The sequence below is a fragment of the Pogonomyrmex barbatus genome, unplaced genomic scaffold (assembly GCF_055798465.1).
Source record: "Pogonomyrmex barbatus isolate J1 unplaced genomic scaffold, ASM5579846v1 scaffold23, whole genome shotgun sequence".
In the NCBI taxonomy this organism is placed as follows: domain Eukaryota; kingdom Metazoa; phylum Arthropoda; class Insecta; order Hymenoptera; family Formicidae; genus Pogonomyrmex; species Pogonomyrmex barbatus.
Window position 1 is genome coordinate 2,333,954 of NW_028297120.1, and position 22,711 is coordinate 2,356,664.

At 35.0% G+C, this 22,711-nt stretch overlaps 3 protein-coding genes, 1 long non-coding RNA gene and 1 pseudogene across 4 annotated transcripts; 4 read left to right on the forward strand and 1 right to left on the reverse strand.

Moving 5' to 3' along the window:
• Window positions 1-710: 710 nt before the first annotated feature.
• Window positions 711-1,235, forward strand: LOC148936349 (uncharacterized). Its single transcript, XM_089078568.1, has one exon. It carries the CDS (start codon window positions 711-713, stop codon window positions 1,233-1,235), a length of 525 nt encoding a protein of 174 aa, XP_088934694.1.
• Window positions 1,236-1,375: 140 nt separating this feature from the next.
• LOC148936350 (uncharacterized) lies at window positions 1,376-1,879 on the forward strand. Its single transcript, XM_089078569.1, has one exon. The coding sequence runs from the start codon at window positions 1,376-1,378 to the stop codon at window positions 1,877-1,879; it is 504 nt and encodes a 167-aa protein (XP_088934695.1).
• Window positions 1,639-2,754, forward strand: LOC105434196 (uncharacterized). Its single transcript, XM_089078493.1, has one exon. The coding sequence runs from the start codon at window positions 2,000-2,002 to the stop codon at window positions 2,501-2,503; it is 504 nt and encodes a 167-aa protein (XP_088934619.1). The 5' UTR covers window positions 1,639-1,999; the 3' UTR covers window positions 2,504-2,754.
• Window positions 2,755-8,057: 5,303 nt separating this feature from the next.
• LOC148936351 (uncharacterized) lies at window positions 8,058-8,822 on the forward strand (annotated as a pseudogene).
• A 3,851-nt stretch (window positions 8,823-12,673) lies between these two features.
• On the reverse strand, window positions 12,674-15,209 carry LOC148936352 (uncharacterized). The gene is made up of 2 exons (XR_016139592.1): window positions 15,032-15,209; window positions 12,674-12,934 (listed from the first exon to the last, which is right to left on the reverse strand). It is a non-coding gene; the product is annotated as an uncharacterized LOC148936352 (long non-coding RNA).
• Window positions 15,210-22,711: the final 7,502 nt, after the last annotated feature.

The window sequence follows — 22,711 nt, forward strand, 5'->3', positions numbered from 1 at the left end:
GAGTTGTGTTCAACGGTTCAAGCCTTACATTATCAGGGAAATCTCTCAATGACATCATGCATACTGGGGCAAATCTGCTGCTTAATATTATGGACATTCTTATTTGGATTCGCCATCATCGGCACATATTCATCACAGACATCACTAAGATGTACTGACAAGAGAGTTTATACAGAAGATTGGGATCTTTAACGCATCCTCTGGATAGATGACCAACGCAATGAAATCCCTTTCCAGCTCACTACGGTTACGTACGGAACAAAGGCTGCTCCATTCTTAGCGACTCGGACTCTTCTTCAACTGGTTGAAGATGAAGGACAGTCATACCCGCTTGCTATATCATTATTCACCCATGGTCGATATGTGGATGATATTTTCGGAGATGCAGATACAATTGATTAACTCATCTCCGTTGTTCAACAAGTCATAGGCTTGTGCAACGCGGGCGGTTTTCCACTCGCAAAATGGCATGCAACAAATCAAGAGTTACTCTCAGCAGTCTCATTCAAAGGCTTATCAAAGTCAACACTAACTCTTGACGACTGCATAACCAAATTACTCGGATTAAGTTGGCTTCCTCAAGAAGACAAGTGCGTCTTCTTATCCAAGTTCAATGGTCAGTCAAGTAAACTCACGAAACGCCTGATTTTATCTGAAGTGGCACAGATATTCGATCCGCTCGGTTTTCTTTCTCCGTCATCAAGGCAAAGATGCTTTTGCAAGAGCTTTGGTTGCACATTCTGGACTGGGACGATCCATTACCAGCCCTTCTCAGCTCTAAATGGTCGACAATAAGGGTTGAGCTCAGATCGCTAGCTAGCATCTCGGTTCCACGATGGTTTAATACATGGAGCTATTCAAGAGTGAAACTTCATGATTTTTCGGATGCATCTCAACTTGCCATGGCAGCAGTCATTTATTTGATTGTCAGCTCACCGTCCACTGGCTCTGTGACGTCACTTGTGTGCTCAAGAACTAAGGTTGCTCCACTCAAGAAACTAACCATTCCCAGGTTAGAACTCACTGCGGCGCTGCTTCTCGCGAAGCTCATGTCTCATGTTCAAGGTACACTTAAAACTCAAGGTGAATTCAACTCATTTGTGAACGGATTTTTAAGTCACTCTCATATGGATCAAATCTCATGCATTTCGTTGGAAGGATTACATCAGGAACAGAATGGCCCAAATCCAACAATTGTCAACAAATCAGCTGGCGCCACGTTCCTGACTCTATAAATCCAACAAATTGTGCTTTTCGAGGTGTTTCGACTGATCAACTCATTGCTCATCCATTGTAGTGGACCGGATCTCAATGACTTATTCAATCTCAAGAGTTCTGGCCAGCTCAATCAGACCTTTCTCTAGGATTTATTAACATGGAGGCTCGTCCTGGATTGGCATTGCTTGCTGCTGCCCCAGCACCAGCATATCATTGGAACTTAGTGTACAGATACTCGTCATTCAATAAATTGCTTAGAATCACAGCTTTCTGTTCCAGGCTCATATGCAAACTCAAGCAAAAGCTCAACTCTCTTCTAACTATTATCATTCCCACACAAGATATCGAACAAGCTAAGATCTTCTGGATCAAGATAATTCAAGTAGTATACTTCTCTCATGAAATCAAGATGCTCAACCGTGGATCTCAACTGCCATCCGCTCATGCCTTCTCCAGATTAACAGCATTCATCAATGAACAAGGCATCATTTGGGTTGGAGAAAGACTCAACGAATTCTCAATTAGCTACCAAGAAAGGCATCCAATAATCCTGCCACGTCACTCTCAACTCTCATCTCTCATCATAGACGATGCTCACAAGGTGATCACTCTCCATGGTGGCACTCAACTGACGCTTGCTACAACCCGACCTACTGGATAATTGGTGGGAGAGCTCCAGTCAAATCTCATATACTCAAATGTATGGTCTACGCTCGACAACGAGGAATTCATACACGTTAACTCATGGGTCAGCTCCCTCTCGCATGAGTGACGCCCTCATATGCTTTTTTGCACACTGAAGTGGACTAGGCAGGAGCTCAACGCGTGGAAGGGTCTCGCAACGTCTGCGACTCATCTAGAGGTCATCAACGATTATTCAACGGAAGATTTTCTAGCTGCATACAGATTTGCCTCAAGAAGAGGAGTAGCTCACACTCTCTATTCGGATTGCGGAACCAACTTCATAGGAGCAGACGCGGCTCTTAAGAAACTTTTCATCGACAGCTCTGCAGAATACAAGGTCATCATTTCATCTATCTCAACAAGCGGCACCAATTGGAAGTTCAACGCTCCAGCATCGCCACATATGGGTGGCAAGTGGGAAGCTGTTGTGAAATCTATCAAAATCCATCTTCGACGAACAATTGGAGACACTCTGCTCACCTATGCAGAGTTCTCAACGTTTCTCACTCAAATAGAAGCGGTTCTCAACTCTCGACCGCTCGAATCGCTCAGTGACTCTGAAGACATCTCTGCTCTAACTCCAGGTTATTTTCTCATTTGAACACCTCTCAATTCGATTCCAGAACTATCTCTACTTGATCTGTTTTCTTCAAGACTATCTAGATGGCAATTCATTCAATAACAGATCCAACAATTCTGGTCTCAATGGTCAGCACTATCTGCAGCGGCAACAATCCATCTCTAAGTGGCATCACCTATTCAACATCATCAAGATTGGGTCTTTACTCACTGATGAGAGACTATCACCAAGCAAGTGGCTTCTAGCAAGGGTTCTAGAGTTGCACCCAGGAAAGGATGGACTCACCAGGATTGTCACGCTCAAGACAGCCATCACAACACTCACTCGACCCATGGCCAAGCTCGCACCTCTGCCAGCTCATTCTGAAGATCATCATCAGCATAAACTTGCTGATGGCGGGCGGAATGTTCGAGAATGAATTTAGATTCTCGAAAAAGGGTTGCGCACGGGGGTTTCATTATCAGATGGCACTTCGCGGATACATGCATTATGCATGAGCGCGGAAGGTGGCCGCCTGAGGCGCTTCCGGCACTTCTCGTGTGCGCACGCCCATTTCATCACTCTCGTTACGGCCATCTTTTGCAATGCTCGTCACTCGAGATTATGCTCGTTTCGGCTCTCTTGGTATTTCCGGCTGTGCACCGTTGTGGTGAATGATTAGCCGAGACTACTCTACGATCAGCCTTCATCAAGATTGAAGTATCGAGACCTGTGCTGCCGAACATTCACAGGCTACGCCGCGCTCGTGTTCACCACGTGGTGTTCACGTAGCCGGCAAGTGCAAGCGTAATCTCGCGTCTCTCCTTTTGATCAGCTCACTTGGAGAACATTCTTTTAACCTCTCCAAGGTTTAATACAGTGTTCAGCTCAGACTAGTCATTGTGTCAGCTCGATCTTCGTTCCGCGTGTGACGCGTGAAAACTCTAATAGTGCGGAGCCACTCAAGACAGTTATAGTGAGATCTGTGACATAAACTACATGAATCGCAGCATAGGAATCTTTTTTCGCTCGCAGTCCCAGCATTTTTGTGACAATTTAACTAATTCGCAAACACATCTTTTTTTTTATTTATGCACGTTTATACCCTAATCGTACATGATATCATTCGAATATTCTACACTCATACTGAAAGTACTGTGGTCATACGTACTATTGCCTAATATATCAGTGAACATTCATATGATTTCTTGATGGTATCATTTCTCGTATATTCTTAAGCTGATCTTCAGAATATACCGAATATACCTTATCAGTACATGATTTCATATGAATATTCTGTATTTATACTGAATGTATTGTGATCATACCGAAGATACTAAGATTATTCGTATAAATCTGTGTAGAATATCATTTGTCATATCCCAAGTAGCAAGATGACATCATTATGACAATGATTTAAAATTATTTTTCATCATTCGACGTCAGTGTACTAAATAATAACGTAAAATAAACGTAACATTTGTCACGAAATATTACCGTTATAAATATATCGTCATTTAATCGTAATTTTTAATGAATAAATAATGAAATAAAATTATTAATTATTATCTTTCTTAATTAACTGTAATATATAACTATAATATAAAATGTTGTAACCCGGATTGGGTTACAAGATTGTAATTAGGGAAAGTTGGATTCGCCGAGCCTTAGGAATTAAAACTCCGAGCAAGATCGTAGATGGAAGATTTTTCTGGTCAAATATTATTACTCACTTTTGTTAAGTAGCTGATTTATTGATACGACTTCTTGACAATGTTTCGTGTGAATCTCGCTATTACTGATAACGACTGGCCGTGACGAAGTACAACTGCCCTGTTACGTATTGTGACTGCTTGCTCTTGATGATTTTAGCGGCCGTTTTTATAATATTCTAGTAGTGTCGCGTTATAATTCTAAATCGGACCATATATGGTCAAAACGGCGCGCTCTCGCAAATTTCTCGTTCGCGCTTTACTTTGGAATTTGCGGAACTTGCTTTTGCATGCTTGCATTTCCGACCGGCGTTTCCGGAGCATCGGCTATTCTAAGATTCGAGAATGATCGTGAGAATAAGATATAATATGATAAGTGGTAAAAATAATGTAAGAAATAATTCGGGCTACAACAATAAATAAGAAAAATATTTCCCATATTTAATACAATTATTGACAAATTCATAAACAAAAATATATTCAACAATTTATAAACAATTTTCATAATAAAAATGATTCTCATTAAACATAATATAGTTCACGCATCTATATATGCAATTAAATTATCCACAAGAATTATATATACAATCAAGGTTTTAAAATTAAAACTATTTATATGACAATATAGTAACATTCATTAACGGATCTATCATATTTTATGTCAAAATTCCATCACTTATATCATCATTTCAGTTGCAGGTTTCATCCCATTATAAAAGTTAAGCAGCATCGAGCAGGATCCCAAGAAGGATGGGTGACCATTTTAAAAACATGCAATGATACAAGATAAAAAATGTGTCATTACTTTTTCTCGTTTTTTTTTTTCATTTTTTTCACTTATTTTCTTGAGGTGTCACGTATATTATAATAAATCTTCACGATCTATATGGCTGTCTGAGATACACTTATGCATGCCCTACATGATACTGTTTTTAAATCATTTTCATCCTATGGTCATACTGTGGGATATTTTTCAGTACATTTCCACTAAGGATTAGGTTAGTGAACCGTAGTAATGATCTAAGTACATTCCACAGTATATCGCAGTACTAGTATGTATTTCGAATGTTCGGAGAATATCTCGAATATATTTGTATGATATCTTGTATGATGTCCCATGGAATATTCTCAGAATAGACGAGTGCTATTAGGATATATTTCTATTACTAAAAATGTTTTTTTCTAAATATATTTTTTAAATACTTTTCTTAGAAGTGCTCCGCTTTTATAATAATATAATTATAAACATATACCTCTTATATTTAATAAGCCAATACACAAGAAAATTATACATTCGCATCTACAATTTGTCGATGCATAGACTCACACCACATTTTACCACTCGCACCTATTTCACGAGACATAATTTTATCGGCAGTGTCGCAAAATAGATGTGACTTGTAGTTCCACTATAGGCTCAATTATAAACGTTGGTGGCGGTAGTGTACGGCGATTTCTACGGTGTCACGAAAAATGCCAGCGTGGCCGCTCAGATTTCTCTTTATATATGAGAAGCGTTGCGTGGACAGCGGCCAGTGACTAGAGGTTTTTCTCTGTTTAAACGCTATGAATGGCTAGTGGTCAATTGCAATGTGGTCAAACGGACCCCACCCTTGTATATGTTTTCTAAGAGTGATGCCCGATTGCCCACATTGCCGATTGATCAATTTAAAATAAAATTATTTGATTGGTTGATCCAGTAGAAAATCTCCATCGGTCGCTGTAAGTGGCTGTGTCCAATTGCAACGTGATCAAACGGGACGCTCCTATTTTCTAACACTGTAAATTCATCATCGCTGCTATTACTTGATGATACTCCATGAACTCTCATATTTGTAATATTAATATCATGAGATCTTTTCGATTTGCCTCTACTTACATGCTTGTTTGTTATTTTCTTTAATCTGTCGACAACTCTTTACTTTTTATTTTTATTTTATTTTTATTTTTTCTTTCGTCTTCTGTCTTACGTGGCTTTTTTTCGGACTCTTCTAAAATCGCGTCTCAATGCTATGCTATACTAATGTCATTTATGGAGCTTGTTATCGCTATCGCGCTATTGGCTTCACGAACAGTGTTAATAGCATTTGTAGAGACCCTATAAGAAGAGACTCGCCAAATCGTCACATGACGTTAGTAGACTCTGATTGGCTGGGGTATGGATTGCACATCTGTGCTTCATGAAACAAAACAGATATTTCAATAACCTATTTTGACAAATATATGTTATGTACTGTTACAATACTTACTATGTTTACACGGTCCGATTTACGCCAAAGTTATAACATCGATGTTATAACTACTGATGTTAGATGTCGTGTAAACGCTATTTTGGGTGCTTTCCATTTATCATGACTTGTGTCGACTTGAGCTGACTGAAGTCACTAACTCCTAATGTAATAAATGGAAAGCACCTATCTGCGCAGAAATTGATGCATAATAGATTTTTTGATCTAAATAAAATATCATCAGTATTTTATTAAAATTATTATTATTTAAAGATAATATACAATGTAAGTTTTTTATATAACAATGTAGGTTTTATTACGACAATATGACAATGTAAATTTTTTATATAACAATGTAAGTTTTATTAAGACAATATAATAATGTAAGTTTTTTTAATTTTCTGTTCTATTTTTATTTTACAAATATACACAAAAATACATATATTTTTATATAGAATTACAATACAAAGCATATAGAGGTTATATGTAATATTAGGTGTACAAAAAAATTCTGAGCTTTAGATTTCATACAACCGAAATAACAATTTAAATTTTATATATCTCCCCGCCCTTTTGCGGTTTTAAAGCGTTGACATTTGGCCTTCTAAAATGCCATACGATTTGACGTTTGATGCACATAATCTCAAAAATCAGTAGTGTTCACGATAGCAATAACAAAAGAGCATATTCGATTTTCCATCCACTTCGCGTTTCATCTGAAGAAAAATGCTGCTGAAGCCAATGATTTGTGCTGCATATGGAGAGAACGCTGTAAGTCATACTACATGTAAAAGATGGTATCAAAAATTTCGCCAACGAGATTTCAGTCTTGAAGATAAACCGCGTGCTGGATGTCCTCAAAAGATTGAAACGAACGAATTGCAAGCATTGCTGGATATAAACTCTGCGCAAACTGAAAAGGAGCTTGCAGGACAGCTTGGCGTTACGCAGCAAACCATTTCCGTACGTTTACATACGATGGGAAAGGTTCAGAAGGAAGGCAAATGGATTCCGCATGAATTGTCCGAAGACAACAAAAATCGTCGGCATGACACTGCACTCACTTTGCTTTCAAAGTTCGAAAAAAAGATTTTCTGCACAAAATCATTACAGGCGATGAAAAGTGGATTCTTTATGATAATAAATAAATATCCTAAACGTAGAAAATCATGGGTTGACCCTGGTCAACCTTCGACATCGACGCCAAAGCCCAATATCCATGCCAAGAAGGTTTTGCTTTGTATCTGGTGGGATTGGAAAGGTGTATTGTATTACGAGTTGTTACCGGGTGAAACAATCACGGCAGACCGCTACCAACAACAATTGACCAATTTGAGCGATGCATTAGAAGAAAAGAGGCCATTTACTGGCCAAGTAAATTCGTCGTAAAGTGATCTTGCTTCAATGCTCGACCACATGTTGCGAAAGCGACTCAGGATATCTTTGCGTTAGGCTGGGAACTTCTCCCGCACGCGGCGTATAGCCCAGACATGGCGCCTTCCGATTATTATCTATTCCGGTCGCTGCAGCATCATTTGGCTGATACACATTTCGTGAGATTTGAAAAGATATGAAAATGTATTGATGACTTTATCGCTTCGAAGCCGGTGGGCTTCTATCGTTAAGGAATTCGCAAGCTACCTGAAAGATGGCAAAAGGTAGTTGATGCAAACGGCGAATATTTCGCTGATTAATATTTTTTTGTTTGTTTTTGAATAAAGATTGAATTTTACAAAAAAAAGCTCAGAATTTTTTTGTACACCTAATAATAAATAAGTTAATAAATAATTTTTTTAACAGATGAACGAAAATAATTGGATAAATGCAATTTATTTATTGCATAATGATAGTACTAGCAGTGATAGTGGCAATAGTAACAGCACTATCAGCAGTAGTAGTTCTTCAGATGAAAAACTACAATCCGTTAGAAAATAACTTATATGAAGAAGATCTGCTATTTCCTCTTCTTCAGTTATTAATGAATGGCCGTAGACGACATGTGCAAAATTTTCTTGATGTGGTACACAGGAAAAATGATGAAGAATTTAGAGAAGATTTCATTAAATCGCATGATTGTGTACAGATTAATAGGTAATTATTGTGATAATAGTATTAAGTATTAAGTATTATTATTAATAATGTTAATTTTTTAAGATATTTTATCTTATAGTAATAGAAAAAAACGTTCCGTTTGATCACGTTGCGATTGACCACAGCCACTCAGCAGCCGGTGCCTAGAGGTTTTCCTCTGTTCAAATGCTATGAATGGCTGGTGGTCATTGCAATGTGATCAAACGGGCCCCACCCGAAGAAACTTATTTTAATTGCTAACTTTTTTTTTAGAATCTTTTGAGGCCAGTAGATTTATGCCAACAAATGAATTTGGAAAAGAAAGAAAACCTGCAGAACTATGTTTATTAGTGACTCTTCGGTTTTAAGTAACAAAAAATCACATCGAACATTATCTAATCTTTTTGATATATCATTATCATCAGTATTTCGTATTATACGAGGGTAGTCTGAAAAGTTTTGAGCCTTAATATGAAGATGACGTTACTCGTCAAAACCATTCTATTACTACAATAGTATATGCTTTGAAAGACTTTTGTGAAAATTTCAGCCATTTTGGACGCTTAGTTGTTGTTTGACAATCGATGTCAGTATTTTTGTAAAAATGGAAAAAATTGAATATCGTGCCGTGATTAAATTCTTACATTTGAAAAGCAATACGCCTGCGCAAATTAAAATCGAGTTGGACGCTGTTTACGGGGACTCTGCCCCATTATTTGCCATCGTAAAAAGATGGGCAGCTGAATTTAAACGTGGTCGTACCAGCTTGGTTGATGATGAGCGTTCGGGACGGCCAAAAACTGCGACCACCGCTGATAACATCAAAAATGTTCATCAAATGGTACTGGACGACCGTCGAATCAAGGTTAGAGAGATAACAAAGGCTATGGGCATTTCAAAAGAACGCGTTTGTCATATATTGACTGAAGAATTGGATATGTGCAAGCTATCCGCGCGTTGGGTGCCGCGCTTGCTCACTTTGGACCAAAAACGAATTCGAATGAACATTTCCAAGGCCCTGTTGGAGCGGTTCAAGCAAAACGAGTCAGATTTTTTGCGTCGATTCATAACTGTAGATGAAACTTTGATCCACCACTACACTCCAGAGACAAAAAAATAGTCAAAACAGTGGACTGCAAATGGTGAACCTGCTCCGAAAAAGATGAAGACGATCTCATCAGCTGGAAAGGTAATGGCGACTGTTTTTTGGAATAATCACGGAATTGTGTGTATCGATTATCTTGAAAAAGGTAAAACAATAACGGAAGCGTATTACGCATCATTACTTGATAAGCTGAAGGCAGAAATTGCAAAAAAACGGCCACATTTGAAGAAGAAGAAAGTGCTGTTCCAAGACAACGCACTTACTCACACTTCAGCGATCGCCATGGCCAAAATTCACGAACTGCACTTCGAATTGGTTGATCACCCATCGTATTCCAGATTTGACCCCAGCGACTTTTTCCTGTTTCCTAAACTTAAAATTTCGCTTGGAGGACAGAGATTTTCATCGAACGAGCAGGTCGCATACGTAAACGCCTATTTTGCGGAGCAAGACGCCAACTACTATTTGGAGGAGTTAAAGAGGTTAAAGTATCGATGGGAAAAGTATATCGACTTAAAAGGAGATTATGTTGAAAAATAAAACTATATTTGACTGAAAAAATACTTGTTTCTATGTTAGGCTCAAAACTTTTTAGATTACCCTCGTACGTCGAGTCATCAGTTGGTTAATTACTCTGAGATCGGAAGTTATTAAGTGACCTCAAAGAAATGATCTAATTAAAATTTCTCGTGAATTTCAAGAAAATGCAGGAATATCAGACTGCGTAGGAGCAATAGATGGTTCCCATATTTATATAAATTTATATAAATTAATAATAATAATATAATTTATATAAATAATCCTGAGGAAAATAGTAGAGAATATTTTAACAGAAAACAGTGTTATTCAATCCTTTTACAAGCTGTTAGTGATATGAGATTTCTTAATATATATGGTGACCCAGGATCTTTTCACAATATTCGAATGTTAAGAAGATCACAGCTTTTTCATACTGCTGAACAAGAAAGAGAAAATCTTTTTCCAAAACAAAACTTTTTTGTTAGGAGGTAAAGATTATAATGAAGTAGCAAAAAATGGATTGTCTGTCCTTTCAAAGATAATTTAACGATTCAACAAGAAACATTTAATACAAAAATTTCAATAACTAGAGTTGCAGTTGAAAAAGCTTATGGTATTTTGAAAGCCCGATTTCGCCCAATTACATAAATTACCTTTACGCAATGTTCAGTTTATGACTCAAATCGTAATAGGTTGCGTAATAGGTTGTTTACTTCATAATTTATGTTTAGATTATGAAGATAACAATAAAGATTTTTATAAATCCTGCAGTAGAGGAAAATAATTTTGCGCAAAATTATAATGAAGAAGCAGACGAAATTATAGACAAAGCAAATTTAAAAGATCGAACATTATTCAGAAAATTATATCCTATGCAATAATTTATCTAATCTATATAATGAACATATCAGCTAATATATATTATTAAATAAAATTAATTTCATATTTTATTTAACTTGTAATAAAATTTGTAATAAAATTTATTTTACTATTCAATATATATATTAATTATACTTATGCCAATCATCGAAATGATTTATTATTTATATATTACTTTTGTAAAAAATTTATTCAAATTATGTTTAAAAAATACTTTATTTAAATTTAGTTATATGAAAATAATATTAATAAATTCTTTTTTTTTACACAATAAATATAAAGATATAATACTATATAAATAAAGGTATAATATAAATATAAAAGTATAATACTATATAAATAAACAAATTTTAATATTTTTATAAAAACAGTTTGTATATTTAATGAATTTCTGAAGTTATTTATGTTATTTAAATCAATAGATAAGAATATAAATAAAAAAATCAAATAAAAAAATCAATTTAATTTTATTCATTTCTCAATAAAATTATATACATTTATTTAATAAAACATAATAATATAGTAAGTTTTAATTATTTATACAAAATAGGAAGAAACAAAATAAAATAAAAAAATAAAATATTTTAGGTTTTATTTATAATGTTATGTATGTGGGGGAGAGCCCTTGGGTTGCGCATCCATTAAACGAGACATTCTATCTTTCGTCACAACGCTTGATTTATTTGACAAAATACTATTTGAGGGACCTTTTGTCCTGTGTCGCGTGTCGTAGTCGAGGGCAGAGAGCGATACCAGAAATCGCGAGCGTACTCGAAAGTTTCAGCATGCGCGCGCAATCATATGCGTATACACACACACATCTATATATATATATATATATATATAACATATAACTTTTTATATTATACATATTTTTAAGATATAGTATAGCAATTGAATATTTAATCATATGGTAATATCAATGATCTTAATTATAACATAGATACCTTTTATATTTTGCACATATATAATTAAAAAATATAAAAATCAAATCTTTCAATATAAAATAAAATATCTCTTATTTGAGTTAACTAAACACAACAAAATTCACAAATCTTGAATTATTATCTAATATATATGTATGTATACTCACATATATGTATTACATACATTTATTATTAGAAAATTATAACATATTAAATATTATTTTAACTTTTTTCAACAAAAACATAATATTTCAAACAAAAATAGTTTTTAACTTTATAATGCAATTACAAATATATTTAATAATTATATCACATTGGAGAAAATATTATAGCTTAAAATCTTCGTTATTTTAAAAATATGTTGTTTTTTGAGATTAAGATAAATATTATTATTTTATATCGACTATTCAAATTAAAAATATTTTGTTTCTCGATTAAGCTTTTTAACAAATCACATTTTTCTTTTTGAATAGACATCTTCTCTTTATGTTGTTCAGTCTTTTTGGGCTTTAACTTCAATTCTTCAAACAACATCTTTTTCTTCTTAAAAGCTAATTTTTTTTTTTTAATGCAAGTTCTTCTATTTTTTTTTATTTTCTTCATATTCTTTTTTATCTTCATATTTTTTCTGAATAAACTGAAGATGTTCCAACCATTGTTTCTTTAACTCTAATTTTGTTCGAGATGTTTTTAATCCTGTTCCATGTCTTTTTTTTTGTGCTATTTTTATTTCTGTGCTAGTATTTTCTATACTATGTTCTTTTGTTCTAATATTTTCTTGGACATTACTTGATTCTTTTACGTATTTTATATTATTATAGTTGTTATGTTTTGAGTATTCACTAATATTGGCGGATTAAAAACATTTTCACTGCTTTCACTGGTAACGGTTTTATGGCCCAAAATTTCATGTAATCTTTTGTCGTAATCATCAAAAATCTTCGGAGCATTTCCACTTGTACGATTATGATCTTTTTTGTTTGTTATAAGGTTTTTTTAATGTACTAAATTTCCATCTAATTTTCATCTGATAACTATAAAAATATATTAGAAAAATATATCAGATCAGATTAATTTAATTATAAAAATATATTTATAGATTAGGTTAATAAATATTAATAAATATAATAAAATATTTACTGGAACTTCAAATAAACATAATCCATTCAGATCTTCTGCAATTGATTGCCAAAACTTTTTATTTTTTTTTTTTTTTTGTATTATCAGCTTCAATCACGAGCTTCATAAGCAGATAAAACTGCAAAAATAGCTTGTTTGTTCCATACAAGCTTGTCTTTCCATTGAAATTCTTCATGAGAAATTAAATCAATTTCTCTTTGTTTATTTGTATTTCTTTCTTGTAAAATATTTACATCTGATATCGGTATATATTCAGAATCAACAAAATTATTAATCAACATATTTCCAGTTTTATTCATTGTATAATCTAATATGCAAATGTGAAATTTTAGATTACCAATTTATAACTTATTGAAAGATTGATCATCTTACTTATGTGTAATTATTACCATATAAAAAAAATCCGTATAAATCCGTATATATAAAAGAAATAGCATTTACATGAATCGTATCTCTTAATTTTTGTGAGTTATTAACCTCATTTCTTACCATCAATATAACAGAATATATACGTATATGATTAAATAAATATGGTAAGTTTGTTTTTTGATATTGGTATTGTATGTCATACATCGTAACTCTTCGCAAAAGCAGAGTTAGCAAAAGTCGACTTGAGTCAATGACATATAGCAACACAAATCAAATGGAAAGCACAAATGATGATATCACTAGACTTGTGTCGACTTGAGTTCCTAAATGGAAAGCACCCTTTATGAAGTTATTACATCGATGTAATAACTCAAAGTTGTTGGTGAAGAGGCTTAAAGTTATTACATCGATGTAAAAAAGACGTGTAAACGGCTGCAGTGTAAGGATGGCAATAATGTCAACTATAAAAATTAAATGCCTTAACTCTTCATTGTTTGCAAAGTTGGTTATTCAGTATTTTGTGCCATACAGGAGATAAGAAAACACAGTTGCCTTATGAATTCCAAAATTATTTCCGACTATGCGATATTCACAGCAGCTAGATAAGAAATATAGACAAATAGCAACCTGTTTTTCCACTGATACTGGTTCCTGAGATCCTAGCTGGTTTAAATTTGGAGCGAGTTCTTCTCGTAATTGAAACATAATCAGAAAAAGGTTGCTTTTGTTATTCGAAATATTTCTAACCAGTCTTCATCATTAAAATGATCATTAACAATTCGATGCTATCAAAACTTCATTCGTATTTTTCTTTGTGATGAAACTTGTAATATAGGCTTGAGATCAAGCAAATAATTTGGCATTGAGTTTAACAAGTGTAGTAATATTCTTTCTTTCAGACGCTGTTGCCGTTTAATCAAAATATTCCGAATGTGTAATGTAAATTACATGATCTGAGTTTCAACATTTGTCAAATATATAGCAATAAATGAGCAAACGCTTTCCATGTTCTCTGATTATACAATTCTAAAACTTATAATAACCTAAAATTTTAATTTCACTTTTAATTATATATTACATTTCACTTAATAAATAAATATTTAATAATTTCCAAATTCATAATGTTATCTAAAAGTTCGCTTTGTTAAAGTCACGCTTTTTAGACTATAATCATACCATAAGCAAGCTAATTTTTTGTTATTTTATGTTGGTATTAATGGAAATCCTTGATTCACTTCATTCGAAAGTTGTTAAGTCATTTCAGCTTGATGAGACCAACAAGATAAACTTGAACGTGTAAACGCGACTCACTTAGGTAAAAGTTATAACATCGATGTTATTAAGTCGAAGTTAGAAGCCCATGTAAACATATTAATTATATCATAGTTATACGTAAGTTAATTTATCTGTTATCATTTATCTATTTATCATATCTTTACAATTATAAAAGAAAGCAATATAGTTATAAATAAACTTTAAATTAATAAACGTAGATACATATATTACTTATATGTTGCATATATTGCTATTGCTACATATATTGCTTGCTTTCATAATTGTAAAGATAAATTAACTTACGTCATTATTATTCGTCATACTATACGTCATTATTAATTACTTACGTAATTATACGTGTAACGTATAATTATGACAGTACTGTAACATTACATAACATGTATCTGTCAAAATAGATTATTGAAACATTTGTTTTCGTTTCATGGAGCACAGACACAGTATATACAGTAGCGCAACTGTCCCAATTTTGTTGGCCAAAACGGAGTGCGCATGCGCAAAATAAGTAAGTTGCCCAGTAATGCCACTAATCTCACTTCTTCTTTCTTCATTCTTTCTCTTTCTAACAAAATTTATCGTTTAAATGTCTAAATATTTATGATATTTATGTCTTAATAATAAAATATTTTGATATTTAAGTCACAATATCAATTTCATTAAATGCATAATTAGTATTTATAAGTATAACATGATTTTTTAAATTTTATATATTGATATAAAAAATTTAAATAAAATTATATTTCTTACTGTATTGTAAAAAAATATAATTATATTTTGTATTTAGAAAAGTGTATTTTTATTTTCACCCGTTAATAAAATATTTACTTTCTTTATTTTCGTTTGAGTATCTTTATATAAATTTTTATGTATTTATTATTATAATACATAAAATTATTGTAACACATAATATTTATATACATAATAATTGCATTTAGCTACTTTTCTTTTTTTTGTTACATTATATAACACATCACACATATACATACACACACATCATATTTTTATAGTATAATATTTATATTTTTAAATTACATTAACATATCATTACATTTACATTTACATATTTAACATATCATTACATATCATTACATTATTAACATATCATTACATTTACATATTTTATATCTCACATCTTTCCTGACTTTTATATTTATTCCTTATTTTTCAATGCATTATTAATAGCATATTTTTAAATCATATTTTTTAATCTTTTAAATATAAATTATTTTTAATATATTAACGAGTTAAAAAAAGAACAAAGAGGATAAAACGAGAAAGAAGTTTAGATGACGATACGAGTTAACTTATTTATTTCACGCATGTGCATTCTATTTTGGCCAACACTGACATCAAAGGTGCCGACAGAGAATTGCGCTATTGTATATACTGTGGCACAATATGCAATTCATATCATAGTGTCATCGGACACACAACTCACATCAGCCGATGCCTAGGAATTTTCTAGTAAGCCACCTATCAAAAATTTTTTTATTTAATTGATCAATCGGTAATGTATCCGATTAGACCTCACCCGTGTGGTATGCCACAGAAGAAAGATAAACCACTGCGCATAATGGCAGAGATCTGAAATCTTGACCAATCAGAACTTGAGTTTTTATGCAGCGCGCTATTTACGAGTATTAAAAATGAAATAAGATTGTCTAATGCAATTTGAATAAAAATATTGTTGCGGCCGTGCGGTATTCCTGAAATTAATCAATATCAATCGATAAGAGTTTGAATAGAGGATCGGCCCTTGGCAACGCGTCGTTCTCCGACTGTTTTACAGATTTCACGGCCAGATTCCGCGGTGGCCGGACGCGTTTCTGTACCGTTGTACCGTTGATTTAATAAAGAGCGAGCTTTTCTTTAAACAGTGTTCTTCCTTTCCGAAAGCGCTCCGCCGAGTATCGCGATCTCGAGAAATAACGCCGCGAACGCGACAATTTTGGGGGCTCGTCCGGGATCGAATTTTTCGATCCGTGTGTGTGTGTGTGTGTGTGTGTGTGTGTGTGTGTGTGTGTGTGAGAGATAATGGCGGAGCGACAAACGGAAGAGACGGGGACTGAACAGGAAGAGGCGAAAGGTCGGAGAGTGATCTCTGCAAGAAAAAGGGCCTGTACTCGAGCGGAAGAGCCGAAGGCATCTCCGAACTTGGAGGAGATGCTTCGCTTAACGCTGGAGGAGCTTCGCTCTCTAAGGGAGGAGCGCGCTCGTCGAGAGACAGAAATATCTTCAATGCCCGGTCCGCAGGAAGAGATTTCGCAACGTCCGATATCAGGCCAGTCATTTCCTTTTTCAAATTTTAGTTCCGACTTGAAACTTAAGCCCGATACTTATGACGGTAGTGTTGCGCGAATATCTTACGCAGTTTAATTTAATTGCGCGAATAATTTGGGAAACGCGGAGAAGGCTGTCGTATTAGCGTTATGTTTCCTCTCCGAGGAAAAGCGCGTGCGATTTTGGAAGGGGACACGGATTTTGAAACTCTCAATTTGAAAATTTGGTCGCGTGTTTAGAGCTACGTTTTGGGGAAAATTTATCCTCGCAAAATTATTATTATCAATTTACGAATCGAAAACAGAGATTCGGAGAAGATTTAGCTGCATTAGGCTCGGATATCAAGCGTTTATCTCGATTAGCTTATCCTAAATGTTCTCCCGGAGTTCGTGACAAAATTGCTTGTTCTCAATTTGTAGTTGCATTGTCTGATGTGAATGTTAAACAGACATTGCAGCTAGAAGGCTTAACATCTTTGAGGGCCGCGATAGAAAGGGCTTTGGCTATTAAAATTATTAGGGAGAATTGTTTAAAAGAGCGGAGAAATTTTGATTTTAAAAAGGTTAAAGATTGCTCGAATTTTAAGAGCAATCCTGATTTAAACGGGTTCAAAGTAGAATCTCGTGGAACGAGGGGTTTAAATTTTAAGAAAAAGAAGAATTTTAAAATTCAAGAGAAAAAGGAATGTTGGCAGTGCGGAAAACAAGGGCACTTCCGTTCCATCACTTTCTGTTTCACAGCAGGGAAAATAGGTTTTGTCGAACTTTCAGGGGCGGGCTCGACAAATGGAAGAAATGCCCTAGGTGTTTGTAGGCGTTTTGAGAAAGGGAAAAATCATGAAATTTTGTTTTCCAAGGCTCTCTTAATGGGAGAGACTATTTTTTTAAATTGGATACGAGCTCCGATGTGACCTTGGTGAGTAGTAAATTTATAGGGAGAAAAGGGAAGCGTTTTTCAGCAAAGGAAGAAAATTTGAGGTATCCTACGGGGAAAAGGGTCCCGATCAGTTTTAAAATGTTCGTTAAGATAAAGTTAGAAAGATTTAATTTAGAGTTACCGATTTTCGTTGCCGATATTGGTGAGGATTGTATTTTGGGTGCGAATTTTTTTTCACGAATAGGGATGCAAACTGTAATAGAATCTTTTCTCTGTGGAGGTCAAAGGGAAGGTTCTTGTCGTCGGATTAAGCAAGAGAATGAAGCTGTGCCCGCGGAGTTGAAGAATTCTTTAATAATAATTTCCGGGAGTTGGAGGTAGATCAGAGAATAGTTTTCGCTACATTGTTGCGAGAATTTCGTGACGTGTTTTCGGAGCAAGCTGTTGCAGGAAAGTGTGAAATTCTTCAACATAAAATTGAATTAATGGATTCTCGTTCTATCAAACAGACTCCTAGGAGAATTCCAATTCATATGCGTTCAGAAGTTGAAAAAATTATGGAAGACATGAAAAAACAAGGGGTAATTGAAGAATCTTCAAGCCCTTGGGTTTTTCCAGCAGTTTTAGTAAAGAAGAAAGATGGATCTCTTAGATTTTGCATTGATTTTCGGAAATTGAATGCGGTTACAAAAAAAGATTCTTATCCGCTACCAAGGATTGATGATCTTCTTGATCAATTATCGGGAAATGCCTGATTTTCCACTCTGGATTTGAAGAGTGGTTATTGGCAACTGAAAATTCGTCCCGAAGATAGGGAAAAGACTGCTTTTTCTGTGGGGAATGGACTTTGGCAATTTGTTGCAATGCCTTTTGGTCCCTGTAATGCCCCGGCTACCTTTGAACGTCTTATGGAACGGGTGCTTCGGGGTTTACTTTCGAAAATTTGCCTGGTTTATTTAGATGATGTGATAGTATTTGGCAAAACCTTTGAGAAAATGAAAGAGAATTTAAGAGAGGTTCTTCTGAGATTTCGTGCTGCGAAACTTAGTGTTAACTCAAAGAAATGTGATTTATTTAGGAGACAAGTAAAATATTTGGGTCATGTTGTTTCTTCTGCCGGGATCGCTACGGATCCTGAGAAGACTGAAGCGATTACTGAATGGCCAGTTTCTCAGAATAAGAAACAGGTCCGAAGTTTTCTTGGATTTTGTTGGATTTTGTTGGATTTTCTTGGATTTCTTATTATCGGAAGTTTGTTAAGGGATTTTCTTTAATTGCGAAGCCTCTGTTTAAGTTAACTGAGAATTTGATTAAATTTGATTGGACCGGACAATGTCAAGAAGCATTTTTGAGGTTAAAACAGGCATTAACGTCTGCACTTCTTCTTTCCTTTCCGAAGGGGGAAGGAAAGATTTTGGATACGGATGCTTCAGGTTTTGGAATAGAGGCAGTACTTTTACAAGTTCAGGACGGCTATGAGAGGGTCATTGCTTATTATAGTCGGGTTTTGAACAAACCTGAGCGGAATTATTGCACAACAAGAAGAGAGTTATTAGCTTTGGTAGATTCGATGAAACATTTTCATCATTATTTGTACGGAAAGAGTTTCTCTATTCGAACTGATCATGCTTCTTTGAGATGGTTGATGTCCTTTAAAGACTTGGAGGGACAATTGGCTCGCTGGATGGAAAGGTTACAACAATATGATTTTGATGTTGCTCATCGAAAGGAAATTATATACGGTAATGCCGATGGTCTTTCGAGACGCCCTTGTGTAAAAGAAAAATGTAGATTCTGTTCTAAAGTGGAAGTTCAGAGAGGACTTTTTGAGGATAAAGTAGTTGCTCGTATTGTTTTGCGTGAGGATTCTTCTGAGGATTGGCGAAGGGCTCAAATAGAGAATCAGGAACTGGCAATGTTTTTACTTGCCAAAGAAAATGATTTGCGATCTTCTTGGGAGGAAGTTTCTTCAAAAGGATTGTCAGCCAAGATTTATTGGCATCAATGGCATGCCTTGGAAGTCCAAAATGGGATTTTGCATAAGAGATGGGAGGCTCCTAATTTGAAAAACAGTTTTCTTCAGTTGATGGTCCCGCGAAGCAAAGTGAAGCAAATTTTAGAAGAAGCTCATGATACTCCTTCTGGAAGGCATTTCGGGATCAATAAAACGCTGGAAAAGATCTGGAAGCGTTTTTATTGAGCAACCTGTAAGAAGGATGTTGAGGAATGGTGAAGATCAGTAAGATTTGTATTGCGAAGAGGGGTGCTGCGGATAAGGAGAAATCTCCTTTGCAGATCTTTAATTCGGAAGCTCCTTTTGAGAGGATTCAGATGGATATTTTAGGCCCGTTACCTGTTTCTTCTTCAGGCAATAAGTATCTCCTAGTTGTTGTAGATTGTTTTACTAAATGGGTAGAGGCTTTTCCTTTGAAAAATATGAGAGCTACTACGGTAGCAGAAATTTTTGTTAATCAGGTTGTTTCTAGATATGGGGTCCCGTTGGAACTTCATACCAATCAGGGAAGGAATTTTGAATCACAGCTCTTTCAAGAATTAATGAGAATTTTGGGAATTAGGAAAACGAGGACGATCGCTCTTCATCCTCAGTCTGATGGTCAAGTTGAAAGACAATATCAGACAATTTTACAGTATTTGTCAAAGTTTGTTGAAGAGAATCAAAAGGATTGGGATCGTTGGATTCCCATGTTTTTTCTTGCCTATAGGACCTCTAAACATGAGGCTACAGGCGTAATTCCTTCAGAATTGTTTTGCGGAAGAAATCTTACCTTGCCGATGGATTTGCTAAGAGGTACTCCTCCCAGTTATGGTTTTTCCGAGTCAGCGGAGGAGTACGTTCGGAATTTGCGGCAGAAACTGGATGAAATTCATCAGAGAGTAAGAGAGAGATTAGAATCAAGGTCTTTGAAGATCAAATGCTATGATCGAAAGGCTAAGCATCTCGTTTTTGAGGAAGGACAGAAGGTTTGGTTATTTAATCCTCATCGTAGGTCTCCCAAACTACAGAACGATTGGGAGGGGCCTTTTGAGATAATTAAGAAAATTAAAATTAGTGATGTAGTTTTCTGTATTTCTTGTGCAGGTGATCGGAAAAGCAAGGTTGTGCATGCCGACAGGTTAGCTCCGTTTAGAGAAAGGGAAGAATTTTAAGTAGAGGTTTTCGGGGCCCGGTTTTCCAATTTTGACATTACTTTTATTTCTTGTTAATTGTTTTAAGTTACTGTTTTCTGTTTTATCTTTCTTTAAGCTTCCTTCCGTCGTGAGAAGCGTCGTAGGGAGATCCTCGAGCCTGAGCACCAAGCAAGATCTTCAAGCTCGTGCTTCAACTGAAAAGAAGTCTGCCTTGCCCCCGGTTTTCCGAGTCGTGGTTTTTCCGGGGGACGATGGACGAATGCCGAGGCAGGGGCTTAGTATGTCTTTTAGAAAGACGTAAGGGTCCACGACGATTACCCCCACTTTGCCCGAAAAATGGAAGAGAGAAGTGCGCAAAACTCAAGACGAAGAGTCAAGAGTGAAACGCGCAAAAATTTCAAGAACAAGATTCTTCTGAAGAGTAGAGAAGTCTGGGATTAGAAGTAGCGGCGCCCGGTAACCTGAGGCAGCAGCCCAGAGCAGGAAGTCGCCAGGAGCCCAGAAGTCTTTTCCAAGAGGAAGTTCTTGAAAGAGGAAGAATTGTCGGGACGACAATTTTATGAAGAAGGGGGCAGTGTTGCGGCCGTGCGGTGTTCCGTTCGGCGCTGCTGAAATTAATTAATATCAATCGATAAGAGTTTGAATAGAGGATCGGCCCTTGGCAACGCGTTGTTCTCCGACTGTTTTACAGATTTCAGATTCCGCGGTGGCCGGACGCATTTCTGTACCGTTGTACCGTTGGTTTAATAAAGAGCGAGCTTTTCTTTAAACAGTGTTCTTCCTTTCCGAAAGCGCTCCGCCGAGTATCGCGATCTCGGGAAGTAACGCCGAACGCGACAATATGTTGTATTTAATATTATAAAAATAAAGTATAACTATACAAATTGTTGACAGTACGAGTTACGCTTTTAGAATTCTTATTTATATATTGACCGAATTTTTATTCTTTATTATATGTCAAAATTTTAATTTGTTAAGATGTGTCACTTATGCGTCCCTGTTGGGAGGATTTTTAAACACGTTCTCATATTTAAAAGCATTCATTATTTCTTTTGTTCATATGATGCTTAATTACATGTATTGAAGAAGACTTTGTGAGTCGAAAACGTTTTATATTGTTCGTTTTTTTAAATAAAAACATTGTTTATGAGAAATTAATGAAAACATATTTTATTATTGTTGCTTTTGATCTTCAATTTTATTGTCATAATGTATAAGTATTATATAATGTACATTTATGTTACAAATATGTATTAAAATAAGAGATAATTAATAGGAAATATAATTTTGATTTTACAACAAGAATGTATCACTACAGCGTAGCTATTTGTGACATATAAAATATAAAAAGGAAAAGATTATATTTATAAGCATTCGGAATATGAATTTATCATTGCTGAATTTTACATCCTCTTTCTTTCGTTGATACGCTTCGAGCCACTGTTTTCATAGTTCATGCTCTTTAGGAAAATAATACAATACATAATTATAATTTTCCCTGTTACTACGACCGGTCTGGCTCTTACAATTTTGAACGCAACAAATTGGCATTTTTAGCACTAATATCACACTGTCATTTAAAACGAAACTCAATAAACAGCCATATTGAATTTCGCATAAAAAGTCAAAGTATAATTGATTGACTGTCCCCCACTACCTTTACCTGCTATAGGTATGCGCATCCATCGAAATGATTCATCTTT